General features: G+C 36.8%; 1 protein-coding gene across 4 annotated transcripts in view; it reads left to right on the forward strand.

The window, feature by feature from the left end:
* STAG1 (STAG1 cohesin complex component) overlaps positions 1-21,957 on the forward strand; it is a 400,634-nt gene that overhangs the window by 211,883 nt on the left and 166,794 nt on the right. For 3 of the 4 annotated variants that reach the window (XM_008009040.3, XM_073023594.1, XM_073023595.1), the window contains one exon: positions 12,415-12,619. In XM_008009040.3, the coding sequence (XP_008007231.1) occupies positions 12,415-12,619 (205 nt within the window). Of the gene's footprint in view, positions 1-12,414; positions 12,620-15,438; positions 15,564-21,957 lie in introns of those variants that run through there. The other variant, XM_008009043.3, reaches the window with a different exon arrangement.

A 21,957-nucleotide genomic window follows, 5' to 3' on the forward strand; every position in this document is an offset into this window, starting at 1 on the left:
TGTTGACCATTTAAGTTTTCTTTTGAGAGTTGACTATTCATGTGCTTTGCTCACTTTTTAATGGGATTATGTTTTTTTTTTTTTTTAATTTATTGTTGAGTTGTTTGAGTATTCTGGGTATTAGTCTTTTGTTGGATGAACAGTTTGCAAATATTTCTCTCATTGAAGAGGTTGTCTCTGCACTCTGTTGTTTTCTTTGCTGTGCTTTTTTATTTTTAGTTTTTTATTTAGTTTTTTATTTTGTTTGTTTTTGTTGTCTGTGCTTTTGATGTCTTGGCTGTAAATTATTTGCCTAGACCAGTGTTCTGAATTGTTTTTCCTGGGTTTTCTTCTACTAGTTTTATAGGTTCAGGTCTTATATTTAAGTCTTTAATTTATCTTGAGTTGATTTTTATATAAGGTGAGAGATAGGGGTTCAGATTCATTCTTCTGCGTATGGATATCCAGTTTTTCCAGTATCATTTATTGAAGGAAGGTGTACTTTCTGCAGTGTATGTTCTTGACACCTTTGTCAAAAATCAGTAGGCTATAAATGTGTGGATTTATTTCTGGGTTCTCTGTTCTGTTCAATTGGTATGTGTAGTTATTTCCATACCAATACTTTGCTCTTTTGGCTAATACAGCCTTATAATTTGAAGTCAGGCTGTAATGCCTTCAGCTTTGTTTTTGTTTTATTTCATTTCATTTGTGTGTTTGTTTTGCTTAACTTTGCTTTGGCTATTCTGGCTCTATTTTGGTTCCATACACATTTTAGGATTTTTTTTTTCTGTTTCTGTGAGAACTGATATCGGTATTTTGATAGGGATTACGTTGAATCTATATATTGCTTTTGACAGTATGGTCATTGATATGGTTTGGATGTTTGTCCTCTTTAAATCTCATGTTGAAATGTAATCCCCAGTGTGGGAAGTGGGGCCTGGTAGGAAGTGTTTGGGTCATGGAGACAGATCCCTCGTGAGTGGCTTGGTATCCTCCTTGCAGTAATGAGTGAATTCTCACTTTGAGTTCACAAGATATCTGGTAATTTTTTAAAGTGTGGCACCCCTGCCCCGTTGCTCCTTCTCTCACCGTGTGATTCACTGGCTCACCTTCACCTTCTGCTGTGGTTACAAGCATCCTTGAGGACCTCACCATAAGACGAGCAGACTCCAGTACTGTGCTTCTTATACAGCTTCCAGAACCTGAGCCAGTAAACCTCTTTTCTTTATAAATTACCCAGTCTCAGGTATTTCTTTATAGTAATGCAAAAAATAAAAAAGGCGACACAGTCATTTTACCAACCTTTTTAAAAAACAAATTTCATTTGGTACCAACATTTTACCAATATTCTTGCGAATCATGAGCATGAGATGTCTTTCCATTCGTTTGTGTCCTCTTCAATTTCTTTCATCAGCCTTTTATAGTTTTCCTTATAGAGATCCTTCCCTTTAGTTAGCTTTATTTCTAAATCTTTTATTTTTTGTAGCTATTGTAAATGGGATTGCCATCTTGATTTTTTACAGCTGTTTTATTATTGGTATATAGAAACCAATTTTTATGTGTTGAAAAAACGTAAAGTACTTTTCCTGAATTTGCTATCAGCTCTGAGAATTTTTTGGTAGAGGCTTTGGGTTTTTCTAAATATAAGATCATGTCATCTGCTGAGAGGGGCAGTTTGACTTCCTCTTTTCCAATTTGGGTGCATTTGGTTTTTTTCTCTTAACTGATTAGGACTTCCAGTACCGTGTTGAATAAGACTTGTAAAAGTAGGCATGTTTGTGTTGTTTCGGTTCTTAGAGGAAAAGGTTTGAACTTTTCCCCATTCAGTATGATGTTACCTGTGAGTTTGTTGTATATGAACTTCGTTATTTTGAGGTATATTCCTTTTTTGCCTAGTTTATTGAGAATTTTTATCATGAAGAGTTGTTGGATTTTACCAAATGCTTTTTCTACATCTGTTGAGATGATCAGAGGGTTTTTGTCCTTCATTCTGTTGGTGTTTTGTATCACATTTGTTGATTTGCATATGTTAAGCCATCTTGAATGCCTTATGTAAATTTTGCTTGATCATGGTGTATTAGTGAGTTTGTAGTGAGATTAAATCAGTAATAAAAAGTCTCCCACCCAAGAAAAGCCCAGGCCCAAAAGGATTCACAGCTGAATTCTACCAAATATAGAAGAAATAATACCAGTTCTCCTCAAACTATTCCAAAAAACTTAGAGGAGGGAATTCTCAGTAAGTCATTCTAGAAGGCCAGCATTACCCTGTTAGCAAAACCAGATAAGGACACAGCAAAAACAACAACATCATCATAAAGGAAACTACAGGCCAACATCCCTGATGAAGTTAGATACAAAAGTTTTAGCAAACCGAAGTCAACAGCACATGAAAAAGGTAATATACTATGATCAAGCAATTTGCTAGTGTATAGTTGTTCATAATAGTCTCTGATGATCTTTTGTTTTCTGTGTTATCAGATGTAATGTCTCATTTTTCATTTCTAATTTTTTTTTATTTGGGTCTTTGTTAGTCTAGCTAGTGGTTCATCAGTTTTATCTTTTTGAAGAACCAACTTTTCATTTCTTTGATCCATTGTTTTTTTTTTAGTTTTAGCTTCATTTATTTTTGGTCTCATCTGTATTTATTTTCTGCTGTTAATTTTGTATTTGGTTTGTTCTTCCTACTCTAGTTCCTGAGGTGCATCGTTAAATTGTTTCTTTGAAACCTTACTACTTTTTTTTTTTTTTTTTAAGACAGAGTTTCCCTCTTGTCGCACAGGCTAGAGTGCAATGGCGTGATCTCGGCTTACTGCAACCTCTGCCTCCCGGGTTCAGGTGATTCTCCTGCCTCAGCCAACCGAGTATCTGGGATTACAGGCACCCACCACCACACCCAGCTAATTTTAGTATTTTTAGTAGAGATGGAATTTCATCATGTTGGCCAGGCTGATCTCGAACTCCTAACCTCAGGTGATCCACCCACCTCAGCCTCCCAAAGTGCTGAGATTACAGGTGTGAGCTGCTGTGCCTGGCCTGAAACCTTACTACTCGTTTGATGCAGGTGTTTATTGCTATCAACTTTGATCCTAGTACAGTTTTTGCTATATCCCACAGGTTTTGGTATGTCGTGTTTCCACTTTCATTTATTTCAAGGCATGTTTTGATTTACATCTTAATTTCTTCATTGACCCAGTGGTTATTCAGGAGTGTGTTTTTAAATTTTTATATATTTGTAAGGTTTTCAAAGTTTCTCTTTGTATTGATTTCTGGTTTTATTCCATTGTGGTCTGAGAAGATATTTCATATGATTTTTATTTTTTAAAATTTGATGAGACTTGTTTTGTGGCTTAACATATGGTCTATCCATGTGCTAATGTGAATGATGTGTATTCTGTTTATGGCCATACCACCCTGAACGCACCTGGTCTTCTCTGATCTCGGAGAATAATGTGTATTCTGCAGTTGTTGGATAAAATGTCCTATAAATGTCAAGTCTATTTGGTTTAAGTTCTAGTTTAAGTCCAGTGTTACTTTAATGAATTTCTGTGTAGATGATCGAATGCTGAGAGTGAGATGTTGAATTCTGTGTTATAGTCTGGGAGTCTGTTTAGATCTAGTAATGTTTGCTTTATAAATCTGGACGCTCCCCTGTTGGGTGCATATATACTAAAAATTATTAAATATTATTGTTGGGTTAATCTCTTTATCATTATATAATGACCTTTGTCTTTATGACTGTTTTTGATGTAAAGTTTGTTTCACTCATCATAAGTATAGCTGTTCTTGCTCACTTTTCATTTCTATTTGTGTGGAATATCTTTGTCCATCCCTTTAGTTTCAGTCTGTCTGTGTCTTTATAGGTAAAGTGCATTTCTTGTAGGCAGCATGTAGTTGGATCCTGTCTTTTATCTACTCAGCTGGTCTTTGTCTTTTTAGTGGAGTATTTAATCCATTTACATTCAAAGTTAATATTACTATATGACCCTTTGTTCCTGTCATAGTGTTAATTGTTTTCTGATTGTTTTGTAATATTATTTATTTCTTTCTTTTTCTCCTATTGTTTGTCTTTGTTGTTTGGTGATTTTCTGTAGCAGTGTCATTTGATTATTTTATCTTCCTCATATGTGTGTTTGCTTTACCAGCGAGATTTATACTTTTGTGTGTTTTCTTGATGGTAAACATTGTTCATTCACATCCAGTTTTAGGACTCCCTTGAGCAGTTTTTTTGTGTAGAACAGATCTGGTGGTGATGGATTTCCTTAGCTTTTGCTTGTTTGGGAAAAAATTTATTTCTCCATTTATTAAAGATAGTTTTACTGAATACAGTGCTGTTGACTAGCAGGTTTTTGTTGTTGTTGTTGTTGTTTTCTTTTAGCAGTGTGAATATGTCGTCCCATTCTCTCTGGTCCTGTAAGGTTTCTGCTGAGAAATTTACTGGTAGTCTGATGAAGGTTTCTTTATATGTGACTAGACACTTTTGCTGTTTTCAGAATTCTGTCTTTGACTCTAAACAGTTTGACTATAATGTGCCATGAAGAAGACCTTTTTGAATCCTAGCTTCTTGTATCTAAATGGCTATATCTCTTGCTAGACTTAGGAAGTTTTCATCTATTCTTTTATTAAGTAAGTTTTAAAATCCTTTCATTCTATCTTGGCCTTTTGGGACCCCGATTTGAACACGTGTGTGGTATTTCATATGTCACAAAGGCATTGTTCATTTTTCTTTATTTTTGTCTGACTGAATTATCTCAAAAGACCTGTGTTCAGGCTCTTACACTCATTTTTCTGCTTGATCCAGTCTTTTGTTGAAGCTTGCAAATGTATTCTTTATTTTATTCAATGAATTATTCAGTTCCAAAATTTGTGGGGGTTTTTTTGTTTTGTTTGCCAGGGTCTTGCTCTGTCGCCCAGACTGGAGTGCAGTGGTGTGATCTTTCGGCTCACTGCAACCTCTGCCTCCTGGGCTCACGTGATTCTCCCACTTCAGCCTCCCAAATAGCTGGGACTACAGGCACACACCACTATGCTTGACTAATATTTTGTATTTTTGGTAGAGACGGGGTTTTGCCATGTTGCCCAACTTGGTCTCGAACTCCTGAGCTCAAGGAATCCACTTACGTCAGCCTCCCAAAGTGGTGAGATTATAAGTGCGAGCCACAGCGCCTGACCTGGTTCATTTTAATGATATCTGTTTATTTGGTAAATTTTTGGTTTATATCCTGAATTGTTTTGCTGAGTCCTCTGTATAGTTTTTCAGAATTCTGTTATATCTTACTGAGCTTCTTTAGAATAAATAATTTGAGTTCCTTTTCCAGGACTTAGTGATTTTTTTTTTTTTTTTGGTGGAGGTGGGGGGGCATCTGTTGCTGGGGAATTATTGTATTCCTTTGGAAATATCAAGTTCCCTTGCTTTTTCATGTTTCCTGTGTCTATAATTGATATCTGCACATCTGTTATAGCAGTTTGCTTCTTTGAATTGTTTGCTTTTGTGTGGAGGGACTTTCTCCTGAAGATGCTAGCTGAAGTGTTCTTTGGGTGGCACTCTTTGGCTTTGATTCTGGATGCATGCAGTCTCTGTACTATTTCTTGGGTTCTTGGGACACGAGGCAGCCAGTGTGGCATGGGCTGTGAAAGTGGCAGGGCGTCTGTGTCCCAGAAAGTGGGCACTAGTGTTGGCAGTTGCTGCAGTGTGCTAGACTGCCAGTCTCCAGGCTCACACGTGGTGCATACAGGTAGGTGCCACCTGTGGTGGTAGCAGCTGGGTAGGTAGGCTTAATCCTGTACCTGAAAGGAGTGTTCTGGTCCCAACAGTGGTGTTCTGGGCTGTTCCGTACTCTGGTATGGGGCTGGGGCAACCAGGGCTGGGTGGGGTTGTCCTCAGGTCCTCTGATAGTGTGTGCAGTTGCCAGATATGGTAGGCAGGGACGAGGTAATCCCCAGGTTATCAATGGAATGCTTGTGTAGGGGGTGGTGGCAGTTGTGCTGCTACCCTGCTATTGGTGAGGATAGTGCTGCCTTCAGTGGCAGACAGCCTAGACTGGTAGGTGGAGAACACGTGCACCACGCTTGCCTCCGCACCACTGTGCTGGTGGTAGTAGCCCTTGTCTCAGTTACGCCTGAGATCTAGATGTGGTAGGCCAGGGTCTTTCTTATTTATGTCCTGGGGGCAGCAGCTCAATCTTCTCTTGTGTCTCAGCCCAGCACTCTTGGGCTCCAGGATAGTATGGAGTGTGTCGGGGTTAGGGCTCTAAAATAGTGCCTTGCTGTTGCTGTTCAGGTCTCAGGGAATTTGTGGGACTCGGCATGCGCTTCCTCTCTGGAGCAGTGCTGTTGTACAGTCTCCAAGCAGCTCATTATAGTTTCAGGGCCCATGAGGATCAAGGAGTTCTTCCATTGCTGGAATTGCAGGAGGCCACTGTGGGAATGTAGACAATTGAGGGTCTCTTACTTTTCTTCTCCCCATGTTGAGGAGTCTCTGTTGGCTCTCAGGTGATCCCGGCCAAGCAGGCTGCTTTGCTTTCTTCTCCTTTTTTCCTTTAACTATTTCCTGTCACATTTCCGTTGAATTCCAGTGGATGACCTATTCAGGTTGTGATTTTATGCTTAGTGTATGTATGTTTTTCCTTCAGATGGAGTCAAGCTCCGTTGCCCAGGCTGGAGTGCGGTGGTGCATCTCAGCTTACTGCAACCTCCGTCTCCCAGGCTCAAGCGACTCTCGTGCCTTGGCCTCCCAAGTAGCTGGAATTACCAGCGTGACACCATGCCCAGCTGTTTGTTTTTTTGTTTTGTTTTGTTTTTTTAGTAGAGATAGGGTTTCACTATGTTATCCAGGCTGGTCTCAAACTCCTGGGCTTAATGGATCCACCCACCTCAGCCTCCCAAAGTGCTGGGATTACAGGCATGAGCCACCACATCTGGCCTGTATACTTAATATTTTTGTTCCTCTTAGTGGATGATGTATGACATGACACTAACCAGTTATCTTGAAGCCCCTCCCAGGTATAACTTTTTAACAAGGGTTGAATAAATGAACAATTTGGTTTTTCCAACTTTATGAGATTAATTTATTTTTGTGTTTGATAAACATTTAGTGAACACTTAATGTAGCCCAACTTTTACTTGGGAACTGTATATTTAGAGATAGTTGTAGATCATGAGCCCACATCCTAAAGGGGGATAGAGCTTTGTAAACTAATTGCAATTATACCTTGACAAGTTTAATAGCTGAGAAGTATACAAGACTCATTGAGAACCCAAAGGATGAGTTGATTATCTGAAGTGTGAGGGCTTCACAAAATATTTATGCTTAGAATTAGTTTTAAAACATTAATAGAAGTACCCCCAGAAAAACCAGGAAGGAGCTCTATCTTTCAGTGGAGTTTGGGAATGTATAGGATCACCTGAGAGAGCGAATCTCAGTCAAGGTTTTCAGTATCCTTAAAGTTTTAATGAAAAGTTGTTCCCATTATGGTGATATATAAGTTCACAGATGTGGTTTTACATGTTAAGCACTGACTATAACATTGTGATAAGTTAGAGAATGGCACTGTAGAATTTGGAATTTCTTCTGTTGATTTCAGGAATATGGTGTGTCCTCACAGATATTTATGTGGATAGTTTCAAACAATTGTTTATTTTTTTTTGTTTTGTTTTTGTTTTTGTTTTTGTTTTTTTATTTGAGACGGAGTCTCGCTCTGTCACCCAGGCTGGAGTGCAGTGGCCGGATCTCAGCTCACTGCAAGCTCCGCCTCCCGGGTTTACGCCATTCTCCTGCCTCAGCCTCCCGAGCAGCTGGGACTACAGGCGCCCGCCACCTCGCCCGGCTAGTTTTTTTGTATTTTTTAGTAGAGACGAGGTTTCACCGGGTTAGCCAGGATGGTCTCGATCTCCTGACCTCGTGATCCGCCCGCCTCGGCCTCCCAAAGTGCTGGGATTACAGGCTTGAGCCACCGCGCCCGGCCTTGTTTTTGTTTTTTGAGACGGAGTCTCACTCTGTCGCCCAGGCTGGAGTGCAGTGGCCGGATCTCAGCTCACTGCAAGCTCCGTCTCCCAGGTTCACGCCATTCTCCTGCCTCAGCCTCCCAAGTAGCTGGGACTACAGGCGCCCGCCACCTCACCCGGCTAGTTTTTTGTATTTTTTAGTAGAGACGGGGTTTCACCGTGTTAGCCAGGATGGTCTCGATCTCCTGACCTTGTGATCCGCCCGTCTCGGCCTTCCAAAGTGCTGGGATTACAGGCTTGAGCCACCGCGCCCAACCGTTTTTTAAAGACAGAATTTTACTCTGTTACCCATGCTGGAGTGCAGTGGCACAAACTCAGTCTCTGCTCACTGCAGCCTCCACCTCCCAGGTTCACGTGATTCTCATGCCTCAGCCTCCCAAATAGCTGGGATTACAGGCTCATGCCACCATGCCCGGCTAATGTTTGCATTTTTAGTAGAGATAGGGTTTCACCATGTTGGCCAGGATGGTCGCAAACTCCTGACCTCAGGTTATCCGGCTGCCTCAACCTTCTAAAGTGCTGGGATTACAGGCGTGAGCCACCTTGCCCGGCCTAATGATTCATTCATTTGATCAAGGAATATTTGAGTGTCTATTACTTTCTAAGCATTGAGGATATAGCACTGAATATACCAGGCAAAAAATAATCTCTACCCTCATGGAATTTACATTTTAGTTAGGGGGGAAAAAAAAAACAATGAATAAAATACCTAAGGAAAATATTGTGATATGGTATATGGCAATAAATGCTATGCAGAAAACAAATAAAGCAGAGAAAGAAGAGATTGTGGGGAGAAGAGTCGTCTAATATAAGGAGGTCACTCCACTGCCCATCTTTATACGTCTTTTTACATGTCATGTGTAAGTGTGTATATAAAGGAGAAATTTATAACTAGTTATATTAGAGTTAGGAAACTCTTGAAGTGGATACAGGAAATTTTTCTTTTTCCAAAAACATTTTAAAGTGATATTTGCACATGGTACAAAAACTAAAAGTTTCAAATGGTATACGTTTTTATTCTAGTCAGGAATTGAGCCAGGAATTATGTTTTGTTGTTGCTATCACTAATGTGTCACAGGTTTCAGATTTCTTTAGTGATGAACTGCCATTAACTAGTGCTTAGGATACCAAAATTTTTCTAAATGTTCAGGCTTCACCCTCAGATACCTCTGCTGTCTGCACCCCAGTGCTACAGAGGGGATCTCTCCATACTGTTATCCCTTCTGCTAGTGGTAGACTGGTGTTGCTTATTGCCTGGCGCTATGATGGGGGCATCTATTGTCCTAATCCTGCCTCAGTTTAACTATGCTTTGTGAGCCACCAAGGGGCCTCCTCAACTTTCCTGTCTCTCCTTTCTGTAGCAGCCAACCTCTGCGTTGTCTGTGGTTGGCGTTCAGTGGGGGCTTCTACCCTTCTTTCTTCTTCTTCTTTTAAAATATATAAATAGTGCTTTATTGATAAAAGGTTAGTTTAAATGGATGCAAAATTGCTGTGTAAAATAAGTGTTTTCAAAATACATTTCTATGGGTAGAGACTATCTTTTAGTAAAAGAGAAGTTATGTATTATGAAAAATACCTATTTAGCTTTGGGTAGTAAAACAAAAGGGGATCAGAAGTGTAGCAGTGTTGGCCCTTCCTCCCTGCATAGCTGTTACCAGGAGGCAGCGTGCCTGAAGTAGTACTTTCACTCAAACATACACAGGGCTTACATTAATCACTTGCAGATGCTTTTTTTCTTTTCTTACAGATTTTTCTAGCAAAGTTATTAAACATCAAAAACTCAAATAATGGGCTCTGCATGGATGTACTCTGAAGTCATGGAACACTTTTTCTTAGTTACCTTCACACAGTAAGCCATAACATACAGTTTTTGGCTATTCCTAATTAAGCAACAGTGAAGGGTTCTGCCCCTCTTTTAATACTGGCAAACCTCTGCTTAGTATTGGTATAGGATTCAGGTCTCAGGACATTGTTTTGTCTCCTTCTTTCCCCCCAAGTAGAGGGTGTTTTCTTCTACTCTTCTCTCAGCTGCAGTGGGTTTTTGCTGTGCGTTGGGGATGACTCCATTTCTTAATCCTCTTCCCACCAGATTGAGGCTACTTTATAGAAGAGAAGGGTCTAGAGAAGTGAACCAGACATTTTGCCTTTACCCCGAGAAGTTCAGGATTACCCCCTGTAGACCTGCATTAACAAGAAAGGTGTTCTTCAATGAGATCACTTGAACTCGGGAAGGGGAACATCACACACCGGGGCCTATCATGGGGAGGGGGGAGGGGGGAGGGATTGCATTGGGAGTTATACCTGATGTAAATGACGAGTTGATGGGTGCAGCACACCAACATGGCACAAGTATACATATGTAGCAAACCTGCACGTTGTGCACATGTACCCTACAACTTGAAGTTTAATAATAATAAATAAATTTAAAAAAAAAAAAAAAAAAAAAAAGGAAAGGTGTTCTTTGTTTTTCTGCCCTGTCCCCAGGCTTTGTTGTGAGTACCTGGTACCTGGTTGAGTCCTGTGGAATATAGTTTTTTGTGTTTTTTTGTTTGTTTGCTTGTTTGTTTGTGTTTGTTTTTGAGACAGGGTCTCTCTCTCTCCTAGGCTAGGCTTCACTAGTGACCACCAGTTGTACCAGAATCATTTACTAAATAATTCATCTTTCTTCACTGCTCGTAATTCTTCTCCAACAGTAGGAATGCTTTTGTCTCTGAGTAACAGAAAAGCTGACCAATAGTGGGTTAAAACTCAAAGGAGTTTGTCATGTAGAGTAAATGTGGGAGTAAACATCAAGGACCTAGACTTCTCCCATTTTTCTCTTCAACCATTCTTTATCCTCATACTGGTCCCTTCATGGTTGCAAGATGACTGAACATCCCACATCATGTATGCATTTCAGATGAGTGAAAAGCAGGAACAAAGGAATAAAGAGATCGTAATATCCTATGTCATTCATTTTAAAAGGCTTTTCCAGAAGACTCATCTAGCAAATTACATTTTTTTCCCTCAGATATTTCTTACATATTTTCCAGGCTACTCATGTATCTCCTGTCAATTATTCTTCTCTTCAACTCATGTACTGAATTGTTTAATTAAGAAATCAAATATTTTAGTTCCTTAGGGGTTTTGTTTGTTTGTTGTACTACATTTGAATATTTTGAAGTATGCTTCTTTTTCAAGTTTTCTGAAGTGCTGATTATTCTGCCTTCCCTGCCTTGCTTGATGTTGGGCCTGTTTAGGTAGTTTATTTTCTTTGTAGCTTCCCTTAGGCCCAGGTTCAGTTGTTGTGGATCACAAAATGGCTGATTCTCAGTTGATATAAAACAAGAGGAACTCTACTATAGTGGGGTTTTGTGATATAAAAGCAGCAGGTAGGCTGCTGAGATACCTTTAGGAAGCATCTTTGCTTTCTAGTCTATGTAACTTCTCCAATCTATACTCACACTCCCAGTCATGTAGTGCTCCCTACCACTCATCTAACACCAACATTAACTTTCTTTTGGGGTTTTGACTCTGAGTCCGTCTCTTCTAGTGTCTGCTTTTTGTTACCTGTTCTTGGGATCTGCTATTCCATATATCACACTAGTTCTCTTCCCTATGACTCCAGCAGAGCTCAAGGCCTCACTTATAAACGAATTTGCCTAGCAGCACTTTGTTCTAAAAAAGACAAAAAGCTACACATTGAGAATATTCAGGCAACCATGTTCACAGAATTCCTCATTCTCTGCCTTGTTAAATTCCATTTCTGTACTAAAGTGTCTTAGGATAGAGAGAGAAACCTCTAGCCAATTGGGTTGTACTCTAAGTTTTGTATTTTAAACAAGACGACACAACCTGGTGATATCAAAAACTCAGATTGTTTTCTTAGAAAAGTTAATTAGTCCAGTGTATGAAGTGGAATTAAAATCAAGTTCATTGTAAAATTTGAAGAAATTTGGTTGGAGTTTAGGATGTATAAGGTCATTTTTGGACTTCCCAGTGAAATGCTTATACTTTTGAAATTATCACTTCTTAAAAATTCAATTTAAAACATTGAAAGATGTGATATGACGCAGGTATCATTATTACTTTGATCAAAATTCAAATGGCAATCATCCTTTCTAGTCTAAACTTCGAAAATTTTTTTTTTACTATTTCAAATTATCTCAACTAAGATCCAAATACAACAAACCAGACTATTATTTTCAATGGAAGGCTTAGAACGATAAAGTGGATACTGTTTCTAAAATAGTAATTTTGAGTACTTTAAGAATTACTTAGTTGTGGCAGATCAAAACCAAATAAAGATAAAGCAATCAAATGTACTATGAAAGTCACCTATTTATTTCTGTAATGACTTTGCAAAAAAGGGTTCCTATGTAGGTAGGAAGGAAAAAAAAAGCTTTGATCAAACTGCATATGACATGCTTAATATGTTCCTTTTCTCTTTTTTAGGACAGTGGTGATTATCCTCTTACCATGCCTGGACCTCAGTGGAAAAAATTTCGTTCAAACTTTTGTGAATTTATTGGAGTCCTGATTCGACAGTGTCAGTATAGCATAATTTATGATGAGTATATGATGGACACAGTAATCTCCCTTTTGACGGGTTTGTCAGACTCCCAGGTCAGAGCTTTTAGGCATACAAGTACCCTGGCTGGTAAGTAATCAACATTTTATTTCCTTTTCATTTAGTTTTGTTGAATATGTTTTATTCTGATTAAAAACTTAATGAGAATAAGATTTAATTAAAACTTTAATTAGAATAAAACTTTCATTTGAATAGTTTTTGTTAAAATTTATGCCTGTTTTGATAACTGGCATTTGATAACCTCAAGAATGAAAATTGAAATTTTCTGGCCAGTGTCATCAAATGGCTGTCTGAATGTTTAGTTACTAATGTACATCCTTATTTATAACTGAAGAAATTTTAAGAGACCACTAGGCCAAATTCTTTGGAAAACCCAAGTAATAATAGTTGAAATTCCAAATTTATTCTGTTTTTTTAATTACATAATTACATTGTTTTATTGCTCATTATTATTATAGATAAGTGGGTAAATACTTATTTATATATTTGAAACAATTCCATCCATTAGGGCAACAAACATTCTTCTATTCCTAGTGCTATAATAACTTAAACATACTCAAATATTAACGTATTTAAAATCAGTGCTTAAGGTAGGCTGTAGATAATTTGAAGAACTAACAGATTAGTTTTCACTTTTGCTTTATTTTAGAAGTATCATGACAACTTGTCAACCAACTATATTCATTTTTTTCTTGACTTTCAGTAACGAGGTAATTTTCTTATTTTAGCAGTTGTTCTATTTTTCCTTCACTGCTTTAACTGTGCCTACCTAAAATGACTATTTTTTTTTAATTCATAATGGAGTGTGTGTGTATACTCGTTGGGTGTTCATAATTGTATGTTTAAATAATCCCAAAGTACATCTTTTTTAGTAGCAGTAACTTTGCCTATATTCATCTTACTTATTATCATGACAAACCAGATTTAGACTCATTAATTACATTTTATTTTGCATGTAATTTCTCGTTTATCTAATTTATTTAAAGCACTGTTCTTCAAATTTTAGCACACACCAGAATCACCTACAGAGCTTGTTGAAACAGATTGCTGGGCAAGAAGTTCCTAGGCAATGTTGATGCTGGTGATTTGGGAACTACACATTGCAGATGTCTGCTTTAAAATTTTGTGTTTTTTTTTTTTGGCTTAACCTGTTGCCCAAAGCCAATAAAATAATAATTGGAGTCATCTGTATGTTTTTACATTCTTTTTTCCCAATTCTCATTTTTCCCTTAGTTAATTCATATTAACTAATATTAGTATTTATTATTCTGTTGGTTACAGTCCGAACCAAATAAACATGAAGCACAGTTTGTTTTTTCTGAGAGTATTCTTTTCTCATTATTAGGAAGAGAAGGACATATTTTACCCAATTTTATCTGTTTTCAAAATATTAAAAATATAATTTGTTGAAAAATACCTATGTAGAACATACATCAGATACAGTTTATACTGTGTTTTGAGAGTATCTTCTTAAAAAGTTACTATAAAAATACTGTTTATTATTCAAACAGTTATATAATGTTATACTTTTTTTTTCTAATTCCACAGCCTTTAATAGTATCCTCTGCATTTGGTCCTTGCTTTTTTTCTTTTCTTTCTGTTTTCTATTCCTTTTTATCTTACTTTCTTCTTTCTGTGCACAGTAATGCCCATTTACCTGGTTGTCACGTGCATAGGAAATTCAGCAATTTGGAAAAAAAAAAAAAAAAAAAACTTAAAAATAAAGTAGAAATTGCTTTTAAATAACCAATTTTGCTGTCATAAAAATTAACGAATTTACTTTGATACAGAAGTTATTATCTGGGTTTCCCAAGGCCAAGAGAGAAGGAGAAGCAACAAGTTAATTGAGGGCTGATAGTATTGTGAAATGACCGTTTAAAATAAGAAGACACAAAAATTAGTTTACAGATCTCAAGATAGAGCACAATCTTTGGCTTCTCTGTAGGGGCAAGCTACCTTTCTTTAATCTAGAAACTTGTGTGCATTCTGTTTAAAAGATTAATTGTATGCCATTTAAGAACATAAGAGAAGTGCTATATTATAGAAATATGCACAATATTTTGACTCTTAAAACATTGTTTTAATTTTGTGAACAATGTACTTTAAGTCATTTGCATTTGTCCTTCACTGCCATGTAAATGCAGTATTACTGTATTTTACTGCCTTTATGATGGTCTATTTCAGTTCTCCTTTTCATTTGTTCATTTTTAGTAACTTTCATTGTATTGTTTTCTCTATACTTATCCCTTTGGTTATCTCCATCTGCTAATCTTATATATGTTTAAATATATTTTCATTATGGCTTTCTTCCTATTCCTTTTGAATTGAGTGTCTCCTGCTTCCCCCCATTGCCTTTCTGTGTCTCTTTTCCACAATCCACCTGTGTTCATCATAACTTTTAAAACTACTTCATTAATGTGATTTTGTTTTCAGCTGTGTTCTTTTTATATTAATATCATCATGTAGCCTATTTAAATTTGAAATTATTTTTCAAAATCAGATATCAAAAAGCAAAGTAAACAACATATGTTTATACCAAATTTTCAAAGGATAAAACTGACTTTTCAGTTCTCTCAATTTACTTTAAAGTATTACTGTAATTCCCATGTGTCTACACTAATTAATGGTCATATCTTCCAAGGCTCATTTGTATAAAATGTGAGACGTAGCAGTCACCTACCCTTCAACAAAGCACAGAGGGCTTGCTGAGAACTTAATTCCAGGCTGGACAACAGTTACCTATCTTTTCAAGGACATTTTGTTCTCATCTGTGCCCTCTTCTTATTTTTAATGGTATATGTACGAGGAATAGATAAAAAGATAATCATTTTTATTCACTTTGCAGGACAAGTCTTGGGGACTAGATAAAATGGGCAGGAACATTTAATCCTCTGCTTCAAAGACTATGTGCATGGACAGTTACAAGGCAGTTATGGCCAGATATGATTATCGGCTTTGGAATAAAATGCTCCTTGACATTGCTTATATCTTAGCTGAGAAGAGAGACCATCAGGTTAGTTATTTTGTAGGGTACAGATGTGATGAGTTCCAGAGCTTCATAAGTCATCAGAGTGGTCTTATCAGTAGTATTTTTAATCTGTTTTCCAAATACCCCATTTTCTTGTTATGAATTAAATATGTGTCCCTATTGTCAGTGTTTATGCATTGCATTTAATTGTATACTTTCACTACATTTTTATTAAAAGTTTTTTTATCATTATGTAGTTCTTTATGTCTGTTTATTCCACATGCATAAGTATATTCTTATTTTTCCATTGGAGGTAAACTCTCTTTTTAGAATACATTTTACCATTAAATTGAAAGAGACTGTTAACAATTAAATTTTATATTTTCTTTTATCCCTTCGTTGGAATTTTCAAACATACTGTCCTAGTTATTTGACCCATTTTAATAAAGAAGCTTTACATTAAAGTATAGTTTTTATTAACTATTGATCTTTAGAACTAAGTGCCCTTATTTTTATTTGAAATAGCTATCTCAGTTGGACATAGTAGTACAGTTTGTGGATTTAATTTACGTAAGAAGCATTGTGTCATAATTATTTTGGTGGATTTACAGTCTGAGACTGGGAACTTTTTTTTTCAAATTTGATGACATTTTTATTTTTTGAGGGAATATTTTCTTTTTAAGGTCAAAAATAGATAAGATTTTCTTTGTTTTACCACTTTGTTGTTTAGTATTATGAAGATAATTTTACTCTCAATTGCTTTTCAGGATTATGTTTATTTTTAGGCATTTGCTTTTAAAATGTACACCAATGCTTTACAACTTGTTGACTTCAAATTTTTGTTAGAGGACAACATTCAGGATGAGTAATGTTGGTTAATGTTTTAATTTTTTGTTACTTTCTCACATAATTTTCTGTGATGTTATAAATATATTAATGCTGGCTACCTCTGACTTCTAAAGAGAAAATTCTAATTTGAACAAAGGGGAGTTAAAATACAAAATTTGTATTAATGATGACATGATGATTGAGTCTATTCTTTTTTCCCTCCTAAAATGAATTTGGGAAAAAATTAGAAAATGTGGTCAAGATCATCACGAGGCCAGTCTTCATCAGTTCTTATCAATAAGTCACTCTCAGACTCCTGAGGGATAAACATTTCTTTATACCTTATGGTTGATTTTATAGTGACATATGGTTCATTATTGATTAACATTTCTTACAGAGTCACCATCTCCAGACTTTTCCTCTGAGGAAAGAAATGACATATGAAATTGCTTTAATTTATAATCAGAGGCTGAAAATAATTTTGCCTCAGAAAATTGAAGTCTTTTTATTTGGCCTTCAGTTGCTGAAACCATGTAATACTGTGGTTGATAGAATGGGTTCTGGAGTGACTGTCTGAATTCATATTTGTCTCTGCCTTTTACTAGTTGGATAACCTTGGACAAGTCCTTAACATAGCTGGTCTTACTCTCTTTATTTGCAAAGTGGGAAAGAAGAGATTAGGAGCGCTTGGGACAATGCTTGGCATTTAGTAAGCTGCTGCTATTATTCTATTATTCTTTAATGACAAAAAAGGATAGTAGTATTTACCAATATTTCCCTTCATTTATGGTTTTACTCAGAATTTATTCGTTTGCTTATTCTGTTTTAATAAAAAGTAATAAGACATGGCAGACATGGGGGAAATCAGAAATAAACTAGTAGATAAACTTCCAAGAACCGCTGTTAAGAAAACAAACGGCTTGCATTTTCTTTTCTTTTGCTTTTTGTAATGCATGTTTATTTTCTGATTCTCACTCTGTTGCCCAGGCTGCAGTGCAGTGGCATCGTTTTATTTCACTGCAAACCCCACTTCCCAGGCTCAAGCAATCCTTCCACCTCAGCATCCCGAGTAGCTGGGACCACAGGTGCATACCACCACACTCGGCTAATTTTTTTGTAGTTTTTGTAGAGTTGGAATTTCACCATGTTGTTCACGGTCTTGAACTCCTGAACTCAAGCAGTTTGCATACCACGGCCCCTGAAAGTGCTGGGATTACCACCACATCCATCCTGCATTTTCATTTTACTTATCTTTGGCTCTCAGGACCCATATTCTGTTTATTAAATTCAATAATTATTTTATAATTTTTAACCACACAGATTATTTCTGGTTTCTGTGGTTAAGATGTGAAAATTTTAGGGCAATCTGATATTATCAAAGAATAGACCATGTAGTATAAATAATTGTTCTTTTTGTATTTACATTTTTTATATTCATTTTTCAAAATTCTTCTAGAGTTTGACCTTTTCATTGCTTTGTACTTTTACTTTGTCTTTACTTTTTCACCGTTGTGGTTTTCACCTCTCCTCCAGATATAAAACCTTTATTCAATTTTCTAGGGTTTGTATACAGTAGACTTCTGATGTTCTCATGGGATTAATGCCCAATAGTTGGCCAAATCTGTAAATACCACTGTATCATGTAGTTATACCCATAAAATAAAGTATAACTTTAAAATGTGTTTACTTTTTTGAATCTGTATATTTAGGTCTAGAATAACTTTTGAAATTTTCTAACTAAAGAACTGTCATTTTTCTTAGATTATTCTTTTTTACATTCTATCATTGGTTCTGAAAATTAGCTTTCTTTTGGCAGCCAGTTTTTATAAAGAAACAAGGATTTTTAAAATTATAAGCATTACGTATCTTGAATTTATTAACTTGGTGACTTTGGACAAATTATGTAACTCCTTTGCCTTTCATCTCTATAGCATAGGTACTAATAGTCTTTTCTCACAGTAGTATTGGGAAGCTTAAATGAAATAATTTATCTTTTGTTTCCTGAGTCATATAGATGAAATAATTTATGTTAAATATGTAACATACATCAGTCACTCAGTAATTGTCTAATGTTGTTTTTTGTTGTTATTGTTGTTTTTGAGATGGAGTCTTGCTCTGTTGCCCAGGCTGGAGTGCAGTGGCACAATCTCAACTCACTGCAACCTCCCTCTCCTGATTCAAGCGATTCTCTTCCCTAAGCCTCCTGAGTAGCTGGGACCACAGGCATGCGCTATCACACCCGGCTAATTTTTGTATTTTTAGGAGAGATGGGGTTTCATCATGTTAGCCAGGCTAGTCTCGATCTCCTGACCTTGGGCAATCCGCCCACCTCAGCCTCTCAAAGTGTTGGGATTACAGACTTGAGCAACCATGCCTAGCCCAATGTTGTGATTTTTTTTAATTATACTTTTTAAATTGTACTTTAAGTTCTAGAGTATGTGTGTACAACGTGCAGGTTTGTTACATAGGTATACATGTGCCATGTTGGTTTGCTGCACCCGTTAACTCGTCATTTACATTAGATATTTCTCCTAATGCTATCCCTCCCCCTGCCCCTGACCCCACGACAGGCCCCGGGGTGTGACGTTCCCCGCCCTGTGTCCAAGTGTTCTCATTGTTCAGTTCCCACCTATGAGTGAGAACATGCGGTGTTTGGTTTTCTCTCCTTGTGGTAGTTTGCTCAGAATGATAGTTTCCAGCTGCATCCATGTCCCTGCAAAGGACATGAATTCATCCTTTTTTATGACTGCAGAGTATTCCATGGTTTATATGTGCCACATTTTCTTAATCCAGCCTATTATTGATGGACATTTGGGTTGGTTCCAAGTCTTTACTATTGTGAATGGTGCCACAATAAACATATGTGTGCGTGTGTCTTTATAGTAACATGATTTATAATCCTTTGGGTATATACCCAGTAATGGGATGGCTGGGTCAAATGGTGTTTGTAGTTGTAGATCCTTGAGGAATTGCTACACTGTCTTCCACAATGGTTGAACTAGTTTACACTCCTACAGCAGTGTAAAAGCGTTCCTATGTCTCTACACCCCCTCTCTAGCATCTGTTGTTTCCTGACTTTTTAATGCTCGCCATTCTAACTGGTGTGAGATAGTATCTTATTGTGGTTTTGATTTGCATTTCTCTGATGGCCAGTGATGATGAGCATTTTTTCATGTGTCTGTTGGCTGTATAAATGTCTTCTTTGAGAAGTGTCTCTTCATATCCTTGTGATTTTAATATAGAGAACAGCAAAGCTTATTTGGTTTGGTTGTAAAGAGGGCAGTTAACTTGAAAAATTTTTGAACATATTTTTTGTTTTCGTATTGTACACTAGAATATTTTCAGTATATATAAAATTACATATACTACTTATAGAGAATTCAGAAAAAGAGAAAAGTACAAAAATAAAAATTCTCTATAATGGTCCCATCTTATGACTGTACCATAACTTCTTGTTATTTTAAGTTTCTTTGTCATGTGTACTTGTGAAGCTTGTTTTATTTTTAAACAAGTGTTCTAATCAATTTTTTGACTTTTTTTGCTTTTAATTTTTTTAAATCATGCCTTATTTTCTAAAATTTATATGCTCTTTAATTATATTTCTGCTGTTTGAATTTTTTGTCTTTGTTTTTTAGATCCTCTATCATCTTTTGTTTTCTTTCTTCTTAATTTGTTCTCTCCTTTTTGTGTAGCATATTTTCTGATAGTTTCTTGAGAAAAAGGGAATTCGGGAAATATGTATTTGAGACTTTACATGCCTGAAAAATATGTTGTAGCTTCTTGCTTAATAGTTTGACCTAATATAAATTTTATAATTGAAAATTATTTTTCTAAGAATTTGTTTCTAGTTTCCAACGTTGCCATTGAGAAGTCTAATGCTAATTTTAGACTTCTGGTTGTGATCCTGTTTCTTGTCTTTGGAAGCTTTGCGATTTTTTGTTTGTTTATTAATGAAATTTCTTGATGATATCCTGAAATTTTGTAATGATACACTGTTATGTATGTTTATTTTCCATTTCTTTGTCCTTTCTGTCCATTGTACCTCATGTTTATTAAACTTAATTTTGAGTATCCTTTTACATTTCTAAGAGTTCTTTCTTATTTTCCAAGTCTTCTTTTTCTTTTTTGAGTTGGAGTCTGGAGTACGGTGGCATGATCTCGGCTCACTATGACCTACGCCTCCTGGGTTCAAGGGATTCTCCCACCTCAACCTCCTGAGTAGCTGAGATTACAGGCATGTATCACCATGCCTGGCTAATTTTTGTAGTTTTAGTAGAGATGTGGTTTCACCATTTTGGCCAGGTTGGTCTCAAACTCCTGACCTCAGGTGATCTGCCCGCCTCGGCCTCCCCAAAGTGCTGGGATTACAGGTGTGAGCCACAACACCCTGCCAAAGTCTCCCTTTTTTAAACATTCTATGTTTCGTAGGTACCTTTTCTTTGATGATATTAATTATTTCTCTGAGGTTTTCTTCTGCTCTCAGTCCTAACCTTTTTTCTTCTTATTCTCTGCTTTTTAAACTGTCTTTCATATTGGATATTTTCCTCAAATACGTGTTTCTTGGCTCTGTAGTCATTGTTGATAGTGAGATACTACTAAAAAGCTCAATGGCAGAGGGGTGTGTGTGTGCACCTCTGTCATGGTGGGACATTGACTCTGGCTTCCAGATTAGTGACATCACTATCGAGCAGTCTGGTGGTCAGTTAGTATTTTTTTATAGACCCTCAAATGTTGGTAGTGATAATTGTCTTCCCTGGAGAAGTTCAGCCTCTGCAGAAGGATCTTCCAGTCCACTTAAGCTTGACTGCTGTCTGCTCTTTTGGAGTTGGGTAGAATGAAGAAACACTCAGGGCATTCACACAAACCAAACATAATCACACATATATGTCTAATGACTCTGGATTTCTGGTTTATTTTCTTGAGAAGATAAATGTCTGGACTTCCAAAATGAATGGTCATAAAGGAATTTCTTGCCAGCCTGGCTTGGAGTAGAGAGTTGGGGATTTAATTGCTTATTATACAGACTTTGAGATGATATTCCTAGTTTCAGACCATAACACACTTCATCTTCTATGGAACCTACTACTTCTAATACCTGATGGTGTCTGGATTCTACCGAGCAAAATAGCTTATTTTTATTTTCGAGACAGGGTCTTGCTCTGTCACCCAGGCTGGGGTGCAATTGCATGATTACAACTCACTGCAGCCTCAACCTCCTGGGCTAAATTAATCCTCCTGCCTTAGCCTCTTGAAGCTGGGACTACAGGTATGTGCCACCACACCTGGCTAATTTTCCTTTTCTTTGTTTTTTTTATTTTTTTTTTATTTTTTTATTATTTATTTATTATTATTATTATTTTTTTTTTTTTGTAGAGAAGAGGTCTTACTGTGTTGCCTAGTCTACTTGAAATTCCTGGGCTCAAGCCTTTCTCCCACCTTGGCCTCCCAAAGTGCTAGGATTATAGGTATGCCCCCCACTGCACGCCCAGTGCTCATTTTTCTTAGAGATACGGTTGTCATGCTTTTTCTACCCTTTCTTTGATTTTTAATGGTCTCTGCTCATCCTCCTGCTGTCCATATTCATATATTCTTATATTGTGGTTAGGGATTG

Source organism: Chlorocebus sabaeus, chromosome 15 (assembly GCF_047675955.1).
Source record: "Chlorocebus sabaeus isolate Y175 chromosome 15, mChlSab1.0.hap1, whole genome shotgun sequence".
In the NCBI taxonomy this organism is placed as follows: domain Eukaryota; kingdom Metazoa; phylum Chordata; class Mammalia; order Primates; family Cercopithecidae; genus Chlorocebus; species Chlorocebus sabaeus.